Source organism: Pempheris klunzingeri, chromosome 14, assembly GCF_042242105.1.
Source record: "Pempheris klunzingeri isolate RE-2024b chromosome 14, fPemKlu1.hap1, whole genome shotgun sequence".
In the NCBI taxonomy this organism is placed as follows: Eukaryota; Metazoa; Chordata; class Actinopteri; order Acropomatiformes; family Pempheridae; genus Pempheris; species Pempheris klunzingeri.
In genome coordinates this window covers 20838665-20856611 of record NC_092025.1, presented here as the reverse complement: position 1 = coordinate 20856611, position 17947 = coordinate 20838665, and the positions used below count along the sequence as shown (strand labels likewise).

General features: G+C 41.5%; 1 protein-coding gene across 3 annotated transcripts in view; it reads left to right on the top strand.

Moving 5' to 3' along the window:
* dbn1 (drebrin 1) overlaps positions 1-17592 on the top strand; it is a 105451-nt gene extending 87859 nt beyond the window's left edge. The window contains exons 5-15 of one of the 3 annotated variants that reach the window (XM_070844132.1): positions 758-901; positions 1179-1256; positions 2056-2207; positions 2729-2786; positions 4200-4250; positions 4333-4447; positions 6456-6584; positions 14457-14576; positions 15577-16064; positions 16172-16271; positions 16755-17592. In XM_070844132.1, coding sequence (XP_070700233.1) covers positions 758-901; positions 1179-1256; positions 2056-2207; positions 2729-2786; positions 4200-4250; positions 4333-4447; positions 6456-6584; positions 14457-14576; positions 15577-16064; positions 16172-16271; positions 16755-16810 — 1491 coding nt within the window. In that variant the 3' untranslated portion in view covers positions 16811-17592. Of the gene's footprint in view, positions 1-757; positions 902-1178; positions 1257-2055; positions 2208-2728; positions 2787-4199; positions 4257-4332; positions 4448-6455; positions 6585-14456; positions 14577-15576; positions 16065-16171; positions 16272-16754 lie in introns of all 3 variants that reach the window. The other 2 variants (XM_070844131.1, XM_070844133.1) reach the window with 2 other exon arrangements.
* Positions 17593-17947: the final 355 nt, after the last annotated feature.

Genomic DNA, 17947 nt, shown 5'->3' with positions numbered 1-17947 from the left:
CAAAGGCTGGTCGATAGAGACGTCATCATCAGTATTTAGCTGAGGACAATTATCTGCCATGCAGTCTTGTATAGAGGAAGGCATTTCAGTAGAACAGCCAGTCCGGAATCATTTCGAGGCTTAAATGAACTGTGTAATTGAATATCAATAAGGTGACATAACAATGGAGGAATGTTTGTTTCATAACCTGCTTTAGTTTCGTGTCACACACAGAACATTTGAATATATAGTCAGTTTTCAACCAACTCTCTGTGGAAACAGAAGCTACAGCACGTTAAACCTGTAGGAGGAACAAGAGTGTGTGTGTGTGTGTGTGTGTGTGTGTGTGTGTGTGTGTTACAGGGCATGACTAATACCATCTCTTTTTAAAGTAATCTCTCTGTGCTGAGAGCTCTGAGCTGAATGACAATACTCTCACCCATCGAGTGTGTGTGTGTGTGTGTGTGTGTGTGTGTGTACAGCAGTGTATTCACACCCATCTACCTGGCTGAGTGTGTATTTTAGTATTTGTAGAGTTTTATTTATATATATCCATGTGTGTGTGTGCGTGTGTTTTGAAGTGTCATTATTCAAAGTGGCAGTTCTCTCTCCCACACAGCCACGACTTCATCATACCGACAGTATTGGAACGCCATATGAAATACAATAATACATACTGGAGTCTGTCCATTTGTGCACACAGTTGGCAAATGAACCCAGTCTGATTTGCCTCATGGGGTGACTCTCTCTCTCTCTCTCTCTCTCTCTCTCTGTTCAGGGGGTGGAGGTCATCATCAACGCCAGCAGTCTGGAAGACATCGATCCGACAGCCATCGGGCAGCGGCTGACCAACGGGACGGTGGCGGTGGCAAGTCCAGTCCTGAGCCGCCTGAGAACCCGAGATGAAGAGCACGCAGACGTGGTACGAAGAGAGAGTCTCTTTCTGTCAAACAACAAACTCTGAGCTAAGGTGTTACCTTAATCAGAGTTTTCACAATACACAGAACACCATGTGTCTGTGCCGGCTGCAGCAGGGAGCTAAAGGGAGTTTATATGACAAACAAGTTTCTACACACACATAATGACAGAAATGGACACATGCTTTATTGTCGTTAACACACAAAAACACACACTGTTCTCACGACTGTTCCTGTGACTGAAAATACTCAACCGTTTTCTGTCTCTCTCTCCTGATGCAGGGAACAGTGTACGAGAAGACCAATGCAGAGGTGGAGATGAAGAAAATCAATAGAGAGGAGTTTTGGGAGCAGGCCAAGGTGGGTGTGGAATAGGGAAGGAGGAGGGAGTGAGGGAGTGAGAATTAAAGGATGACGAAAGGAGAAAGAGAAGTGGAGAAAATGATGGAAGGAAAGAATCCTGAATCATTATTTAAAAAAAAAAAAGCAAACTTGATTCTTATTCACATAGTTTTGTCCATCATTTCTATCAGTTGTGATAAGATTGTACTCATTTAGAGGTCAGACTGCAAGTGAGGATTCATTTATTACAATAATCATGCCCACAATGACAGTGAGGTACAGCCTGTTGTTTCAACAGCTCATTATTCTGAAACCCTGATAGTCTGAAAAATGTCCCGTATCCCGAAAGCTAATGTTAGCTAATGTGCCAAAATGTGAGTTTTCATGATAAATGCCATCTAATATCACTGAAATCACCTGAGTATTTTTAATAACAAAACATTTAGAGAACATAATAAGTTGTATTACTATTGTTGAAGTTGTATTTGGTGTTTGGGGGTGAAGAACAAAGTCAAATGTCTGCAGCCTCCAGCCGTGCTGCCTTTGGTGATTTCAAACAAAATGCAGAGTGACAGTGTCATACATGGAGCTGCAGGGTGTTCGCTGGATCTGCCCTTCACAGCTTCTGACACTAAAAGTTTAGAGGTCAAGTCAAACAGCAATGTTCAACAATACTTTAGATAATGGATCAATTCTACATTTTGGTTTTCTCTGTTTTATATCGTTGTAAACTGAAGATTTTGGGGTGTTCTGGAGATCTTGGGACCTCGGATGCTTCAGCTCACTCATGTCTGGTGTTTCTTTGTTTGCTCTCCAGCGCGAGGAGGAGATAAGGAAGGAGGAGGAGAGGAGGAAGGCAGCAGAGGAGCGGCAGCGCTTCGAGGAGGAGCGAATGGAGCTAGAGAGGAAAGAGCAGGAGAACCGGGAGAAGAGGTACCGCGAGAGGGAGAGGCAGATCGAGGAGCACAGGTGAGGAGCAGACATCCGAACTCTCAGCGTGATGTTAATAAAAAAAAGTCTACTTCAGGAATAATATCTGCAGAGGATTCTTCTACAACACTGCACAAAAGCAATGTGCAAGCAAAATTAAACAATTAGCGAGTAAATGATCTCATGACGAGAATAAATTTGACATTTTCACGCTACAGTTGAACTTCTAAGAAATAAGTCAAACTACGTTAGTGCACCTAAGTCGACTTGTAACTTGAAATGTCAAGTTTATTCTTATACTACCCTTTTACTATTCTGTACAGAATAGAGCTGCATATTCCAGAAAAAAGGGAAACTTGTCTTATTTTCTAAATGTGTCTTTTCTAAAAATCGATTATGAGAAACGTCACAAATGTGCCATTTTCTGATTCTGCTGAAGTGAAACTTGTCTAAGATGTGTAGCTCCATTATTCACTGGTCACTGTGATGTGAAAAACATCAGGTATTTTCCAGGTCTTAGAGAATAAAGGATCTGTGTGTGTTTTTGTGTGTGAAAACAGGAAGAAGTTGGTGGAGGAAGACGAGGCCAGAGAGAGGTTGCAGAACCAGCCTACCATTGTAAGTTTCTGTGTTTTTGTGTGTTCAGGTTTCTGGAATGTGAAAGTGTTTGTGTTGCATTTGTGTTTTGTTTTTTTGATTAAGTGTGACAGTGAGGTTTGTTTTTCAGTCTGGTTACATGTTGTGTGTGCTTTGTGTGTGTATGTGTGTGTGTGTCTTATCTTACAAGAAGACATAAAACTAATAAAACATCTTGCTGCCTGTTGTGACGTAGCACAGCTGTGATATTTCAGCTAGTCTTCTGAATGCTTAAACTCTGTCCTTGTGGTGAGTTCAAACACAGACAGTGGTTCGATTGTTTCACCCAGGGAACTTTAGGCATTGTTTGTTAACGACGGAAGAGGAGAAGAAACCAGCATGATGTCAATGATAACTATTACATGCAAAAATATTCCACTTTGTTTTTATTCTAGAGATTCAGAATATTTTCATAATGAGTATTAACATGCATGTGAAAGTGGTTGATGATTTGGCTGCTCCCCCAAGTAATCACACCCTGAAGAATCATAATTCTCTTGCAACAGCTAGCTAAAAACAGCACACCTCAAAGGTTCAGGTGAAAAGACAGATTCACAACTGTTCTGTTGACAGAAAGATGCTAAAGAAACTATTAACAGGGTGAGATACAACACTAGGATACAATAAATGAAAGACAGACAAAATAATTTTTTCATGTTTCCTTAACATGATGTCATATTTAAATGATTTAGTTTCCTCAAGAAAAGGCCTCAGTACGTATGAAAAGTCACAGAAAGTATCTTTTTCTTGCCTGCTTTAAGCACTAATGGTGATTATCCAATGTTTCTGCTGTCAGAGGATGTCACACCCCTCCAAACTATTACTGGATTGTGCTGCTGGAGGCTGTTTAATCCTGTTTTGTGAAATTAAATTAAATTGTTTCTGTAACAAACACTGTCATTAGTGCAGCTACAGCAGCTAGAAAAGCTCATCGTCACTGTAACAAAAATTTGAATGAATTAATCATCCTTAAATAATCCATAATAATCCATCGATTTTCTGACAGTAATCCAGGCCCAGGTTACATCAGTTAATTATATTATTAGGACTTAGTATATACTGCTGTGAAACACTGAAATGTGATATATAATAAATAATAACTCTTGTAGAAATTGACCCAAAAAAAACAGCATGTTTTCTTTCATGTTCCCACCTTTTAACACTGTAGTTTCTCTGTGGGGTTGATCTTTACTCCTGCATGTGATGTCTGAGGTGGTGGAAACAAACGCAGCGTCTGTCGCCCCTCGCTGGTGGCAGCGTGGGATCAGTCCCTCCGGCTATACAAGCCGTTTGTGTTCAGCCGTACCTGCTTTAAGTCTGAATGTTGAAGTTTACTGCTGCAGCCAGGTTTCTTTTTTTCATTCGCATCTTCATCTGTATTTTTCTTGGCTGCAGGTAGCAGAGCCGAGCATCGAGGACCTCAACCTCAACAAGAAGGAGTCTGAGGTGGAGGTCAGTTATTTCTCTTCACATAAGTTATCCACTAAACTGCTGTGTAGTTTATGTTTATCTGTGTGTGTGTCTCCAGGAGGCGAAGGCCATCATTGCTCAGCGGTCAGGAAACCCTCGAGAGTTTTTCAAGCAGAAGGAGAGAGCCATGACCATCAGTGTCGACACCTCACCCGTCTCCATCCACAGGACTGGTAAAGACATGAAATCTCACCTAACAGTTATCCTCTAGGTTCAGTTTCTTCTCCTGAAAAAGTGGAAGAATACTGAAAAATACTAAACTTTTTATATGGATCAGATAACATGGGGGAAAGAGTAGAGAGCACTTATTGTAAATTAATTCTGAAGTTTGAGGCCATTGTCCATAAAGAGGCTCATACCATTATGTATAATTCTTGTGAAGCTTTGAGAACACAAGGACCATCAACTAACTATGTTCAGATTTCCATTCGCAGTCCTAAAAACAGGTTGAAAAACAGGACAGGAAACGTTTTTATACCACAGACACAAACATGAGGTTTTACATCCTATTCTTCTCAAAAAAAATCTATTTATCTGACAAAACAGAGACAGTAGTGGTGGAATAAGTTTCTACATTCCCTACTGGAACTGGTCCAGTCGATTGATAGTAGTTATTGTGTGGCTTTGGTGTTTTAAAGGGTTTGTTCAGATGCAACACAGTATTTGTACACAATCACACAAACAAAGTGACTGAGAGGCAGCAGCAGACCAGCAACTCCTTTATAATGGTCGTTTCTTTACAAGCACCTTAGAATTGTACTCACAGTACAGCACAGTCCTCTCCATCAGTACCCAGCTGAGAGTACAGACTGCTTTGGTGTGCAGGCACTAAAAGCGTCCTTGGTTTCAGTGTGAAGTCTGTGATGGAGCGATGAAGCACCTGAGGCAGGGAGGGAGGGGGGGGGGGGGGGGGGGGGGCACTGGTTGTGTGTGAGGAGGGGGTCATGACATCTGAATCACTATTTATCAACACGCCATTAAATCACACATTCAACATGTCCTGCAAACCAAACTATAAATATTTAATTTTCAGAGATTCATCCTGTCTCGTCAAAGGTTTTTGAAAATGAATTCAAGTGGAAACACTTTTAAAGTCCACAGCTTCTCTCACTGGAGTCCGCAGTGTAAAACCACCAGACAATCTCTGCTCTCGCTGTTTAATGGCTGCTGATCAGCTGATGTTAGATTTGTCTGTTTACATTGTTGTGTGTCGTCTGTGTGCAGCGTTAATGTTTGTCAGGACCAGTTCTAAACAGCGAATCTTAATATCAGTGACGCAGTGGACGTAGTGTCCACTGGGGATGTGGAGGAATTGAATATAAACCAGTGCTCTTCACAGTAAAGGTGCAAACACACATCATCATTTATCCATCATCGTCATCACTCAGCTGAGATAAGAAGTTTGGTTAGACCATTAATGAGGGAGATTTATGTCTTTGTCTGAGTACCATTATTTTGTGAAGCCTTTATCATAAAGAAAAAGGAAATTTACATCAACCAAACACCAATATTTAGTCGTCAGGACTCTAAATGATGCTTTTCATTTGTGGGAATCGTGACTCAGAAATGGAAGTAAAGACACGTGAGGATAAAAAGCTACAAACTCCGTCAGCGTTTCTTTTCTGCCGAACTGCATGCTGTCTACAGTCAGTGTGTCTAAAGCCACACTAACCACTTCTTTCTCTTTTTTTCTCCTTTCTGTCTCTCTTTCTTCGCGGGGTTCCTTCTGGCATCTCTGCACTCATTGGACCCCACATTTGCGTTCACCATCCTCATTCCTTCTTCACTTCTTCATTTGTTTATTTATTCGCCCACTCCTCTGCTCTTTGTCATCTCTAATTCTTCCATTTTGTGATACTTTGTGGAATGGCGTCTCTCTTTTCCTCCTCTGGCTCCTCTACACGTGTCTCTTTCTTTGTCATGGGCCTCCACGTGTCTCTCTGGCTTTCCCACAATCCCCTGTGCTTCTCACTTTTTTCCTCTGGGGCTGAACGTCTTGACTCTGACCTCTCCTGTCTTCCCTCGACTCTCCCTCCATCTGTTGTTTTTTGTCCGTCTCGTCCTCCCTTCTTCTCTCTGTCCTGGTGCGTCGCTTCGTGTTTTTTGTTACATGTCGTGTGTGTGTGTGAATCTTTGTGTTCGGCTGGTTGTGTGTGGCTGTGTGTCGTCCCCGACCGCCAGGCCGTTTGGACAGCCCGTTCTTGAGGCAGCAGCACAGTCCCAGCAGCCCCAGTTCGACCCCCCCACCCCGGGGCGCGTCGCCCCTCCGCACCACGCCACACGCACGGACGCAGCCCGCCGCTGCAGCCGGTAGGTACAGCACATAACTGATAAACAGCAGAAGAACAGGACGGGTGGACACCGGCGGCTTGGTCGAACACCTCGAACACACCACGAATCCCCTCCGCAAATATGGAGGTGAAGTAACAAAGATGAAGTGACGATAACGGGAGGATGAAACTGCATGTGAGCGGAGAACATGAACACTAGTATTCTGGTTTTGAATCCTGTTGTGGTTTAGTCCAGGTTCAGGACGTCACGTTGACGCGAAACAGAACTAATCCTGTTGTTCATCTTCCTGTAAACATGATTCAAACATTATCTTGGTTTCTGATTACGTGTCTTTGCTCAAAATTTAGCAAAACAAAAAAAAAGAATCGTACACGTTACAAGACCTGGATCTGGTGAGAGTATTCTGGTTTCTACTGGAGCACAACAACTCATCACGACACTCATGGCACCAGTGACTGTATATAAAGATGGGAACACTTCCTTCTACTGTACAAAGATGAAGCCTAAATATTCCAGATATGGAATCTTTGAGCTGGCTCCAGACCTGAGTAGTGATCAGGGCTATCGATCATTATGTATAACAGCTAGGTGATCAGACATCAGTGTGATAACTACCTAAAGTGACAAACTCTTCGGGAAAAATTAATTTGTCGAATTTGACTTCACGTTTGTGGAGCCGTCATGTCATCCATCTTTATATACAGGAAATGAATGCCATGTACTGTACAAGCGGTTTAAGATAATTCGACATTGTTGCGGACAAAGGAAGGTGCGACGGTCCAGAGCAGAAAGTAAACACAGGATAAGACTATGAGGGTGATTTTACTTGAGCCCATTGTTTCTCAAAACCAGAATAAAGATCTTATTCACGTGTACAAAAACTAAGATACGATGTTTACATACTCAAAACACAACCAGAATACTCCTACTTCCACTTTAAAGTTCCCCTCCACTCCCTTTTCGTCTTGTTCCTACAGTTGTAGAGAACAGTGTATGTGCAGAGGTTGACACTAGAGAGCTTTTCTGCTCATTCATCTGCTTTTAGTGGAAAGTTTCTTTTTAAAAAAAGAGGCCTACAAGCATGATTCGTGATTTAAGAAAATGTGTTTGGGAGCCAATCCTAGTCTAATATTCAGTGAAGAGGAGGAGGTGCAGATGCCATCTCAAAAGATTTTAACAAGATAGTTTTCACAAAGAGAATATATCAGATTAATTAACTGTCAAAGTTATTTATATACATGTTAAAAGATGTCTGGAGGGGATCTTTAAAGTTGCGACAAGTATTTTAATGAACAGGAATGTGTGAGAGATTTTCCACCAGGAAATATAACAGAGGACACTGTAATAATAATGGGAAGGCATATTTGTGGCTCGCTGCTTGCAAGGAGCAGATTGGATTTATATGCTTTAAATGAAGGCGAGGCACTACAGGCAAAAACAGTGTTGTTTCTTACACTGGTCAATTTATAGATTTGGGGCTATTCTGCTTTCTTAGTAGATACAGCAGGTATGTAGGTGTTTATTTTACTACACTTTACCTATTTGCGTCTGTAGATTTGCATAAATTCATCTCGCTAAAGGCCGTTTTCTCAAACTGAGCCAGAAATCTCCATCTCAGCAGCACTTTCATGCACCAAACTTTACAGTTTTATTCATATCTATATTCTGAGGGTTTTGACAAAGGGGTTTATTCATATAGCGGATTTATATCACATTTTATTGCTAAAAACATTTCGCATGGGTGTTGACGGCATTTTCTAATTTTTGGAGTAATAAAAGAAAAAAAGAGATCCAAAATGTCCACTGTATAAACTTTTGGCTCTTTATGTCAACAAAATGTTCAGCTTTCTGTTCTGGAACATTTTTAATTAGCTGATGCCTTATATTCATATTTAATTCATAATCAACATTTCGGGAAACTTGTTATACAAAAAATAATTGTTGTTTCATGGTGATATTAGTTATTCTAATGTGCCTGTAGTGTCTCGCCTTAACGGAACTAAAAGTCAAAAGTGGATGAAAAGCAGAAAAATAGCACTCAGTACTTTGATGTACTTTGAGTTCATGAGTCAGAGAGGTTGACAGCGCCGATGTTAAATGGTGAAAAGTCAACCGCGATTAGTTGACGCCTGTCAGACAAACATGGTTTAACACTTTCAGTCCACATGCATTTTCATCTTCTCAGCTTTAGCTCTTCATTTTTGTAATCCACTCCACCTGACGCATACCGCACACACTTTCACATCCCACACATGTGCGCACCAACCCTTAAAACCACCTCACCCCCTCCCACTGAATTTATCCCCCCCGCCCTGCCCTCCGCTCCCAACTACTGTCATTTCCCCCAAACATCTTAAAGTAGCCAATTCTCACATTGTCATATCTCATCTTGTCAACAAATCCCATAAAAAGACCCAAACCAATAAGAACTGTATCTTACTAACTGCGTACTGTGTGCGTATCCAAACACTGACTTTTATTCTGACTTAGTCCCACAGACAGCTAGAGCACCAAATGTGGATTAATCCGCCGCTGAAAATAGTCCAACAAATGCACCATTTCCTCCTGTTGGAGCTAAAACTACAGTATTCAGCTGTTTAAAGGAAATTACTGAGCCTTATTTAAAAAATGATAATGTGCTGTATACTCATGTCATATTTCCCTACGCTGTTAGGGAAGTCATTATTATTGAGAGACGAACTTTGGGCCTTTTTTTGGGATTTGTTGATAAAAAGAAAAATATAGAAATCAATGCCAGCATTATCCTTCAAGTGCAGATATTTCATGCAATTTTGTAAGTTCTGTAACAGTTATCGAACACCAAAAACCAAATTTCTGCAAGTACTTCAGTAATAAAACAGCAAGAATCCTTACATATCACGCTTTCTGTGTGTGTCTTTAACAGGCCGACCTTTATTTGTATGTTAAGCATTTATGCTAACAGTGTTTTACCTGCAGATCGTTAAAAACGAACCCATTTTTAAGCCTCAAACCTCGTTTTGCACTTGTTAACCAAAGAAGTCCCTCTGAAGTCTGTCTCATGGCTCAGCTGCCTAACACCCACGCTAACTACAAGTAGAACTTCCTTCATGGCTGTAAACCATAAAGCTGTTTGTGATGTTTTAGATGTTGAGTCTGTCGTCCCCTCAGTCGTCCTCCTTTAGATGTCGTCCAGTCAGCTGCTGATGTTGAATTCTTTTTCCAAATGTTTCTGATGTTTTATGGTTTCAGTTAGCAACGAGGTGCTTTTACTTCTCTACAGAATCTCACTGGTTTTCTTTCACCTTCCTCCTTTTATGATCCTCAATCTCTCGCCTCTGATCCTGGACTGCAACACCTCCCTGCGCACACACTTAAACACACTCCTCCTGCTTTTAACCCTGACCGGCTGACCAACCTGTGAGTGTTTGTGTGTGAGTGTGTGTACGTGATGTCGTCGAGCTGGCCGTCAGTCACCTCCGCTGTTGGTTGGCCTTTGACTGAATGTGGATCTTTGACCTCTGTGAACTTGGAGTTGTCCATCTGTTTAAAGACCATAATGGCAATTTTGTGTGTTTTAGCCCTTTTACCCTCTGGAGTCTGGGTTGATTTTGGTTCATGTTTGCAGACTTTCTCTGCATTCATTTCTGTCTTTGTTTAGCACCTCTTAAAAACTATCCTCATACATGCACAGTGTCTTTTACTCTGCACGAACTCAGCTAAAAGTCTGCAAGGAGTCCCTGATTCATGTTACGCTGTGGCCTCAAGGAAAACCTGCCACAATATGAGTAAATGAGACTCCTTCCTCCCAGGAACCACCAGCAACAAAGTGTCACAGGCTTTTTAACATTTTTTCAGGTTTTTGCAGCTTCAGGGTGGGCTAACAGCAAAACAACTACAAAAAAAAGACCTAAGGAGGAACAAGCTAAACTTATCCAGTCAAATAAAACAAAAAGACAAGCCACTAACCTAATTCCAAAAAACAGGAGAATACAGGTTGAATACAAGCACTACCCCTTCTAAACCTGGGCTGTTATTAGTTAGCAAATAGTTTTTATTGTCACACAGCTACGTTCTAGCCATGTGGCCAGAGGTGACGAGAGGAGAGTCCACTGGGGCTGTGGATGCAGGAACCAATCAGCTTCCTGGTGCAAACTACACACTCACACAATCAATCATCCACTCAGTCAATCAGCAAGACTCACCTGCAGCTCGTCACACACAGGACAAGAGAGGAAGAGATAAGAAGTTATAAAATGCACTCCAATACATAGAAATCAGCTCACACAACCTCAGTGTTGTAACAATTTAACGATGTAGAAAACTGCCAGGAACCCAGAATTCATGGAAAATGACAGAGGAGGCTATAAAAATGTACAAATCTTTAGTCATAATCACTCAAAATTAAATTACAGAAAAGTTTGAGGTTGTAAAAAATATTTTTTCAATGTTAATACACGCATGTAAAGCATAAACATGTAAGGAATTAAACTATAATGCAGTCTTTTTACATGGTGGTTTTATCTGAACTGGGTTTGAGCCTTCTCATCTTGTCTCTACACGATGTATGAATAAAGTTATGTTACTGTAAATAAAACACGTTCCATGTTTTTACAGATGAACAGACTCCAGGGGGTTAACTAAACACCTGACATTTCTGCTGACCAATTTCCAGTGTAACCAGCATGTTTTAGATTGATTTCCTCAAAGGAGCCTCTGACATTCAAGACGAATCAAAACCAGCTGACAAACAATCAAAAAACAAGGAAATTGCAAAAACAACAGTCCCAAACAAAACTCTATTATCTTTGTTAAGGTTTTGACATATTTGTCTTTGAGTTTTTCTGCCTCTACATTAATGCAGTGGGGGTGAATGGATTTTCTTCAGTTTTAGTTTAGTTTTTCTTTACAGTTTTTGGAAACAGATGTTGCTGCTAAAGTTATTTCCTAATGCTGCAAGCACCACAAAGAAAATCCCATTAATCTCCACGATATCAGAGTAGGGGCAGAACTTGTATACATGAAAAAATACATTTTGAAATCCTGCAAAAAAAAAAAAAAAACTATGTGCATGGCTCGATATCTTTAATGGTAAGCTACACAATTTGTTATTTTTGTACAAATTGGTCAGCAATAATGTAGTTACAGGGCAGAATCATGCAGACCACCGTTATGATCTGCAGTGTTTGTTGGTGCATGTTTGTAATGGCAGATATGCTGGGTGGACATAGAGCCAGTCCGTCCCTGTCCCTGGTGACAGCTGACACTGAATTCAATACTGCTTTTAAAGGAGAACTCTGGTGTTCTTAAGCCTGGGCCCAATTTTTACTTATGTTGGTGTCTAAATGACTGGTAGGTTCGCAATGTTTTGGAACTGATCCAGAAGATCACCTCAGCCAGCAGCTGTGAAACAGGCTGTGAAAAGGATTGTTACACCCATTGTCCCTTTCGCGGCTGTTGGCTGAGGTGATCTACTGGATCAGTTCCAAAACGTTTTGCACATACCAGTTAATTCGAACCCAAAATGTGTACAAATTGGGCACCGATTTAAAAATACCAGATTCTCCTTTAATATGAATAGTATTGACAATTTTTGTGAACTAGTTTACAAAAAAAAATATCAATTTCATTAAACATTTCGTCCAACAATCACCTCCAAGGCCTCCAGAGGTTCTTGGAATTGCCGAATCCACCCATGTAAGACCCAGCTGGGCTGGATGAGATTTGTCATTTTAACAGGGTCACACATCTCAGTCAGCCGTTTGTTTCCAGTCAAAGTGACTCTGTTGTTCTTCATCAGTGGTTTATTGTGCTTGTGTCCTCTGGGAAATCTTGTTCTCCAAATGGGACGTCTGACTTCAACAAGCATGAAATCATCCAACATCTGAGAAAAAGTGACGTTTTGATTGTGGAAGTGATTATCTCGATCGCGACTGGCACTGTGATGATGTTTGTCATGATGAGTTGTATTCCTGGATGTGGTGTCAGCATTGTGACTGTGACTCACCCACAATGTGTCCGTATACATTGATGGCATAATAATGAATGTTCACAGGGTATCTGATGGCTGTTTCATGACTTCCTGGATTATACTGATTGTGTCTCGGTTTTGACAACTTCCTTGTTGGAAAATGCACCTGTTTCCCAGTTTTAATTGACTTAAACTGGCTACTCTCTCCTAAACATGAACATGGCGGCCCTAGAAGAAAATTCTGCACAAAATCAGTGCCAAACCATTTGTGGATTCTTAAATATTTAGCTGGAAATGTAAAAAAAAAACCAACAGGAAAGAGTTACTACTGTTAGTTTCTGTTCCAAACCATCTGAGGGCTGTTGAGATATTTCAGTCTGGCCCAAAGTCATGAACCAGCTGACTGATCTGCAGACTGACATTGTCGTCCCCAGAGTCAAGCTGCTAGTGTGGCTAAAAATAAAGCTGTGAGGTTCAAATAGACCAGATAGATACCTCTGCACGCAGGACAACATCTGGACACCTGCCGTCCATATTGTAGATCCCAAGATTTGCCCTCCAGCATCGGCGCAAGAGGCAACTTTGAGAGTTTTGCCTCTTTCACTCTCACCTCATCTACAGATAAAATGTAAAACGTTAAATCCAGTGAAGGAGTCTTCCTGACATGGCAGCTTGGTAATGTCACCAACTACGGCCCCATCCACAAAGAGTCTGATTGGCTGAGGAGACAACACAAGATGTTTCTATTGCTCGACAGCAGGCTATCTTAGATCTTAGATGTGAGCAGAGGTCCGGAGGTCTGGAAACAGGCTCTATGACTTTATCTGTCTGTTTGCTGGTCGTGTGATGGAAACAAGTGATGTGATTACTGTGATTTTCTGTTATGTGTTGAAGTAACACAGGGTGTGACTGTGGAAGCTCAGAAAACCAGACAGCTTTGAAGCTACACCATCATTTGATTCATTTATTTTTTATTTTGTTTTACCTATTTTGGTGTCTAAATGATAGGAACAACAAGTTTTGCAGCTGTTCCAGTAGATCACCTCAGCCAGCAGCCGACTTTTTGGGGCAACTGTGCCCAATTGAAGTGCGTCCACTAAAACATTTTGTTTTTGCTGCTGACAGGCTCAGATTGTTATTCAAAATGTCTGGCAACATACTGGAAAGGATCCCTGCAGAGATGGACCTGAACATATTTGTGTAATCACAAATTGCCGGTACATCGCTCTCTTCAAAGCCTCCAGACTCCATAGACAAAAAACAGTAATTTTACCTTGCAAAACATGGGAGTTGCTCGTATTCCGCTTCTTCCATTGGTTAGTTTGTTTGTGTTAGTGTGTGACTTTTAAAGGGATAGTCCAGATCCAACACAATATTTGTGTAATACACAATAACACAAACAAACTAAGCAGCTGAGGCAGCAGTAGACCAGCAACTTGTGTGTTCTGCAAGGTAAAATCTCTGTCTGGAGGCTTTCAATACAACAATGTAACGGCTGCTACAGGTCTGTCTCTGTATGGATCCTCTCCATAATGTTGTCGGACACACTGAATAACAGTCTGATAAAAATATTTTAGTGGACGTGCTTTGACTGGACCAGCTGCCTCAAAGGATTACATCATAGCCATTGCAGCTTATTTCATGGCTGCAGGCTGCGGCGATCTATTGGACCAATTCCAAAACATGTTGTACCTTTATTTGAATATCTATGTGTACAAATGTTAAAAATAGGGCCCATTTCAAGTAAACTGACAAAGCAAATTGTATAACAAACAACACCAGCTGTGCATACTGACATATCAGTGAAGCAGCACTACTCTGTGTTAGTTCAACACGTCTGGCATCTGTGTGTGATTCTGTTGTTCTAGGAGGATTTTGGCGGTGAAGACTTTTGCTGTGCACCACTCTGATGTTGTTGTGGTGTTTTTCTGTCTCTCTAGGGGACGATGAAGCAAGCACAGAGCGCAACATGGCCGCCGTGTCACCCATTCCTAAAATAGTCACCACACCCATCAAAGAGGACTTCAGCAGGGAGGAGGAGGACTGCAGAGACGAGTGGGGTGAGAGTGAAAGTGGAATCAAAGTGACAAATGACAACATGTGACCTTGTCAGTTGAAAGCAGCTCCTAGCTACATGTTGAAAAATAGTCACAACAAAGGTTAGATGTAACCTTCAGATAGAGTTAAAGGGACAGTTCATACAGTTCTACACACATTTTGTCCTCTTACCTTTAGTGCCACAGAGTTTAAGAGCAGTTTCATGTTGTATTTTCTACCAAACTTCACCCACCAACCATCTCATCACACACGGACTCATGGAAGAGAGGCTTTTGGTCGTGACAGCACAGGATCTAAACAGTAATGGTGTCCATCTCAGCTAGCTCAGTGGTGCTACATCAGCTATCTGTCATGAGCATGAGCCTTTTGTCCATGAGTGGATGCGTGGTGAGACGTTTGGGGGGTGTTGTTCAGTAGAAAATAATAAAAATATGTATTTTTGATTGCAACCATAGACTGACTGGTCTGAACAGTGAAATTGATGCTGAAGTCCCTTAAACCTGCATCCTTTCTAATGGCCAGCAGGGGGCGACTCCACTGCTCCCATTGTATGGAAGTCTATGAGTAAATGACTTCTCACTTGATTGTTTACCTCAGTAAACACTTTCCTAATGAGTTTATGGTCTCAGTCTCTAGTTTCCCGTCTTCTTCAACACAGCACGATGTTCATTTAGTAAATTATGGTCAGATTTAGAGGAAAACAGACGATAAAGCAGGATATGCTTTAATGCAGGACTACCTTGTGATGAACCAATCACAGGCAGGCCATACCTAAGCCTAACCAATCAGGAACAGGGGGAAAAAACTCATGCATCACTTCCAGCTTCAAAACACAAGGTGGTGATTTGGAAAACACCAAACTCAAGGCTTCAAAACGGCAGATCACAAACCAGTGGATGATGTCCACCTCTTATATACAGTCACTGATTGTGGCGTGAACTGTCCCTTTAAGACAAAGTATTTGGATTCGTTATTCATTGGGTGTTGTGCTTTCTGCACCAGATTCAGTGCCAAAGCAGGAGCAGAAGCCACCAGTCCAGGAGTCAACACCCACCAAGCCCGTGCAGAGCGTCGCCCCACAGGCCCGCGACTCCTCCAACTTCTCTGTGTGGGAGTCTGGGACAGACAGCCTGGTCAACCTGTGGGACAGCAGCTCCACCCCTCCTGCCAACCCCTCCCAGTCCTCCAATCTGGTCGACCTGATGGGTGACGCCAGCGTCCTTCGCGACAACGCCCCACCCAGCAGTGCCACCGCCGCCAGCGGCAAGCCTCAGGCCCTCCTCAGCTTCGATGAGATGATGGACGGGACCTTCTGCTCGGGCACCGGCGCTGAGGACGACCCCACTAGTCTGGTGGACGTGACGGCCTCTGATCAGATGACCCTCAGCTACCAGCATGCACTGCAGCACGCGTCCGCGGAGGGGCAGGACCTGGAAGATGGACAGCTGTTGATGACCAATGGGGAGACGCTGCTGAAAGAAGGGACTCAGGTGAGACGTGTTAATGCTGCTGCCAGGAAATCAAGAAGAGGGTTCAGTGTTGTTGTTTGTTAAAAGTTTTTTTTCTTTCTCCTTGTTGTATCTGTCGGCTCTTACAGGCGAGCGAGGGCTATTTCAGCCAATCACAGGAGGAAGAATTTGGCCATTCAGAGGAGTCCTCAGCTAAACCTGCGCCGGTCTTTTATAACAAGCCACCAGGTGAGATACTTAATACTATATATTCATTATTTTATGTTGTGTTTTCACTCTTTTTAACACAAATACTGTTTCCATTATTCACACTTCCTATTTTGCTTCGTTGTTTCGTTTACTTTCAAGCTAATGTCAAACTTTTTGTTCCCTCTGGTCATTTTTAACCCAAAATATGTAAAAAAAAGATCCCAGGTTTAAAAATATCCCTGACAGAATGACATAAATTGAATTTTGTGTGAGATTAGTGACTTTTTACACATTTTGCAGTTTAAGAAAGAGAACATATGCAGTGAGTTGCCAGTTCATTAAGTAACTAACTAAAACTAGCACAGTTTAAGTCCTTAGAAAGGTGTTAATTCAGCTCTATGATCACTGGAGGATGTAGTTTGTGGTGCTGCGTTTCTATAATTGTGTAACATCATACTAGAAATGCCATAATTATCTTTCATAGAATAAATGGCATTTGTGTGTTTCTGTGTGTGCGCTCAGAGATTGACATCACATGCTGGGACACGGACCCCGTGGTCGACGATGACGACGACTAGCCGGCCAATCAGACACCACCACAGGACCAAGAGGAAGTAGGAAGTGCGCTTCATGAAGAAATTTTTTCTAAAAAAACAAAACACAAACAAACAAAAAAGTAATAATAATAACAAATCTTGCATCAAAACTACTTCTGTATTATCTTTTAGAGGAAATGAAAACAGTAGCCACTGAAACAAAAGATGGGGTTTGAGTTATTGTTAAAGATGGTTTGAAGGCTCAGTTATTTTTCTGTGTGTTTGTTATTTTATTTATTTGTTTTTTCTTTTTGCTATGCAGATGTAACAGCTGGGAGTGGGGGACTTTTGTTTGTGTAAATGATTTATTACACATTAACGTAGCGCACTGCTGCATATTAGAGACAATGAAGCCCAGTGTGTGGCAGGCAGCCGACACACTTCGTCTGTAGTGCTTTAATAACACCCTATAAAACTAATACAGTGGATCATTACAGCTGCCATGTATATCTTCACTCTTTCTTTTCTTACCTCTTTTCACCTCCCTCCTTTCTTCTGCCTTCCTCACAAAATATTCACCTCTGCAAGTCAGTTAATCTTGTATTTAGCCCTCACTTTGTTGGGAAAAAAAAGGTGAAATATTTTATTTATTCTGGTGTATCTGAACTTCTTTCAATAACAGCTGATGGATTTCCTGAAGAAATATTATCTATTCTCAAGATGAAAGTCCTGAAATAAGTCAAATTGTTGCTCCTTTTTGACCTTTTTCACTCCTTTTGTATGATTCTACGACTGAATTCAAGATTAAATGGCTTGTAAATCTGTTTGCTTTTTTTAGTGCACTTTTATTTCTTCTTCTGCCTCCTTGTGGATGAACTGCAGCTTCTCAATCACCCCTCCCCTCTGGGTCCGTAAGATTCATCACAAAAAGGTTTCTGTTTTTGCATCTACTCCAGATGAAGATACTGTAGATATTTTTCCAAGTGTTAACAGTTTTTTAGGAGAGTTTGGCTTTATGGTAATGAACATGAAGCCTCCTTCAGCTTGTGCACAGTAGGAAAAATCCCTTGTGTGATTCTTATTCTTCTGAAACTCATCCAAAGGCTAAAAATTAGACTTTTCATCTTCAGATTCTGGGCATTTTTAGGCAGCGGTGGGCACAGTTCCCGTCCAGAGTCG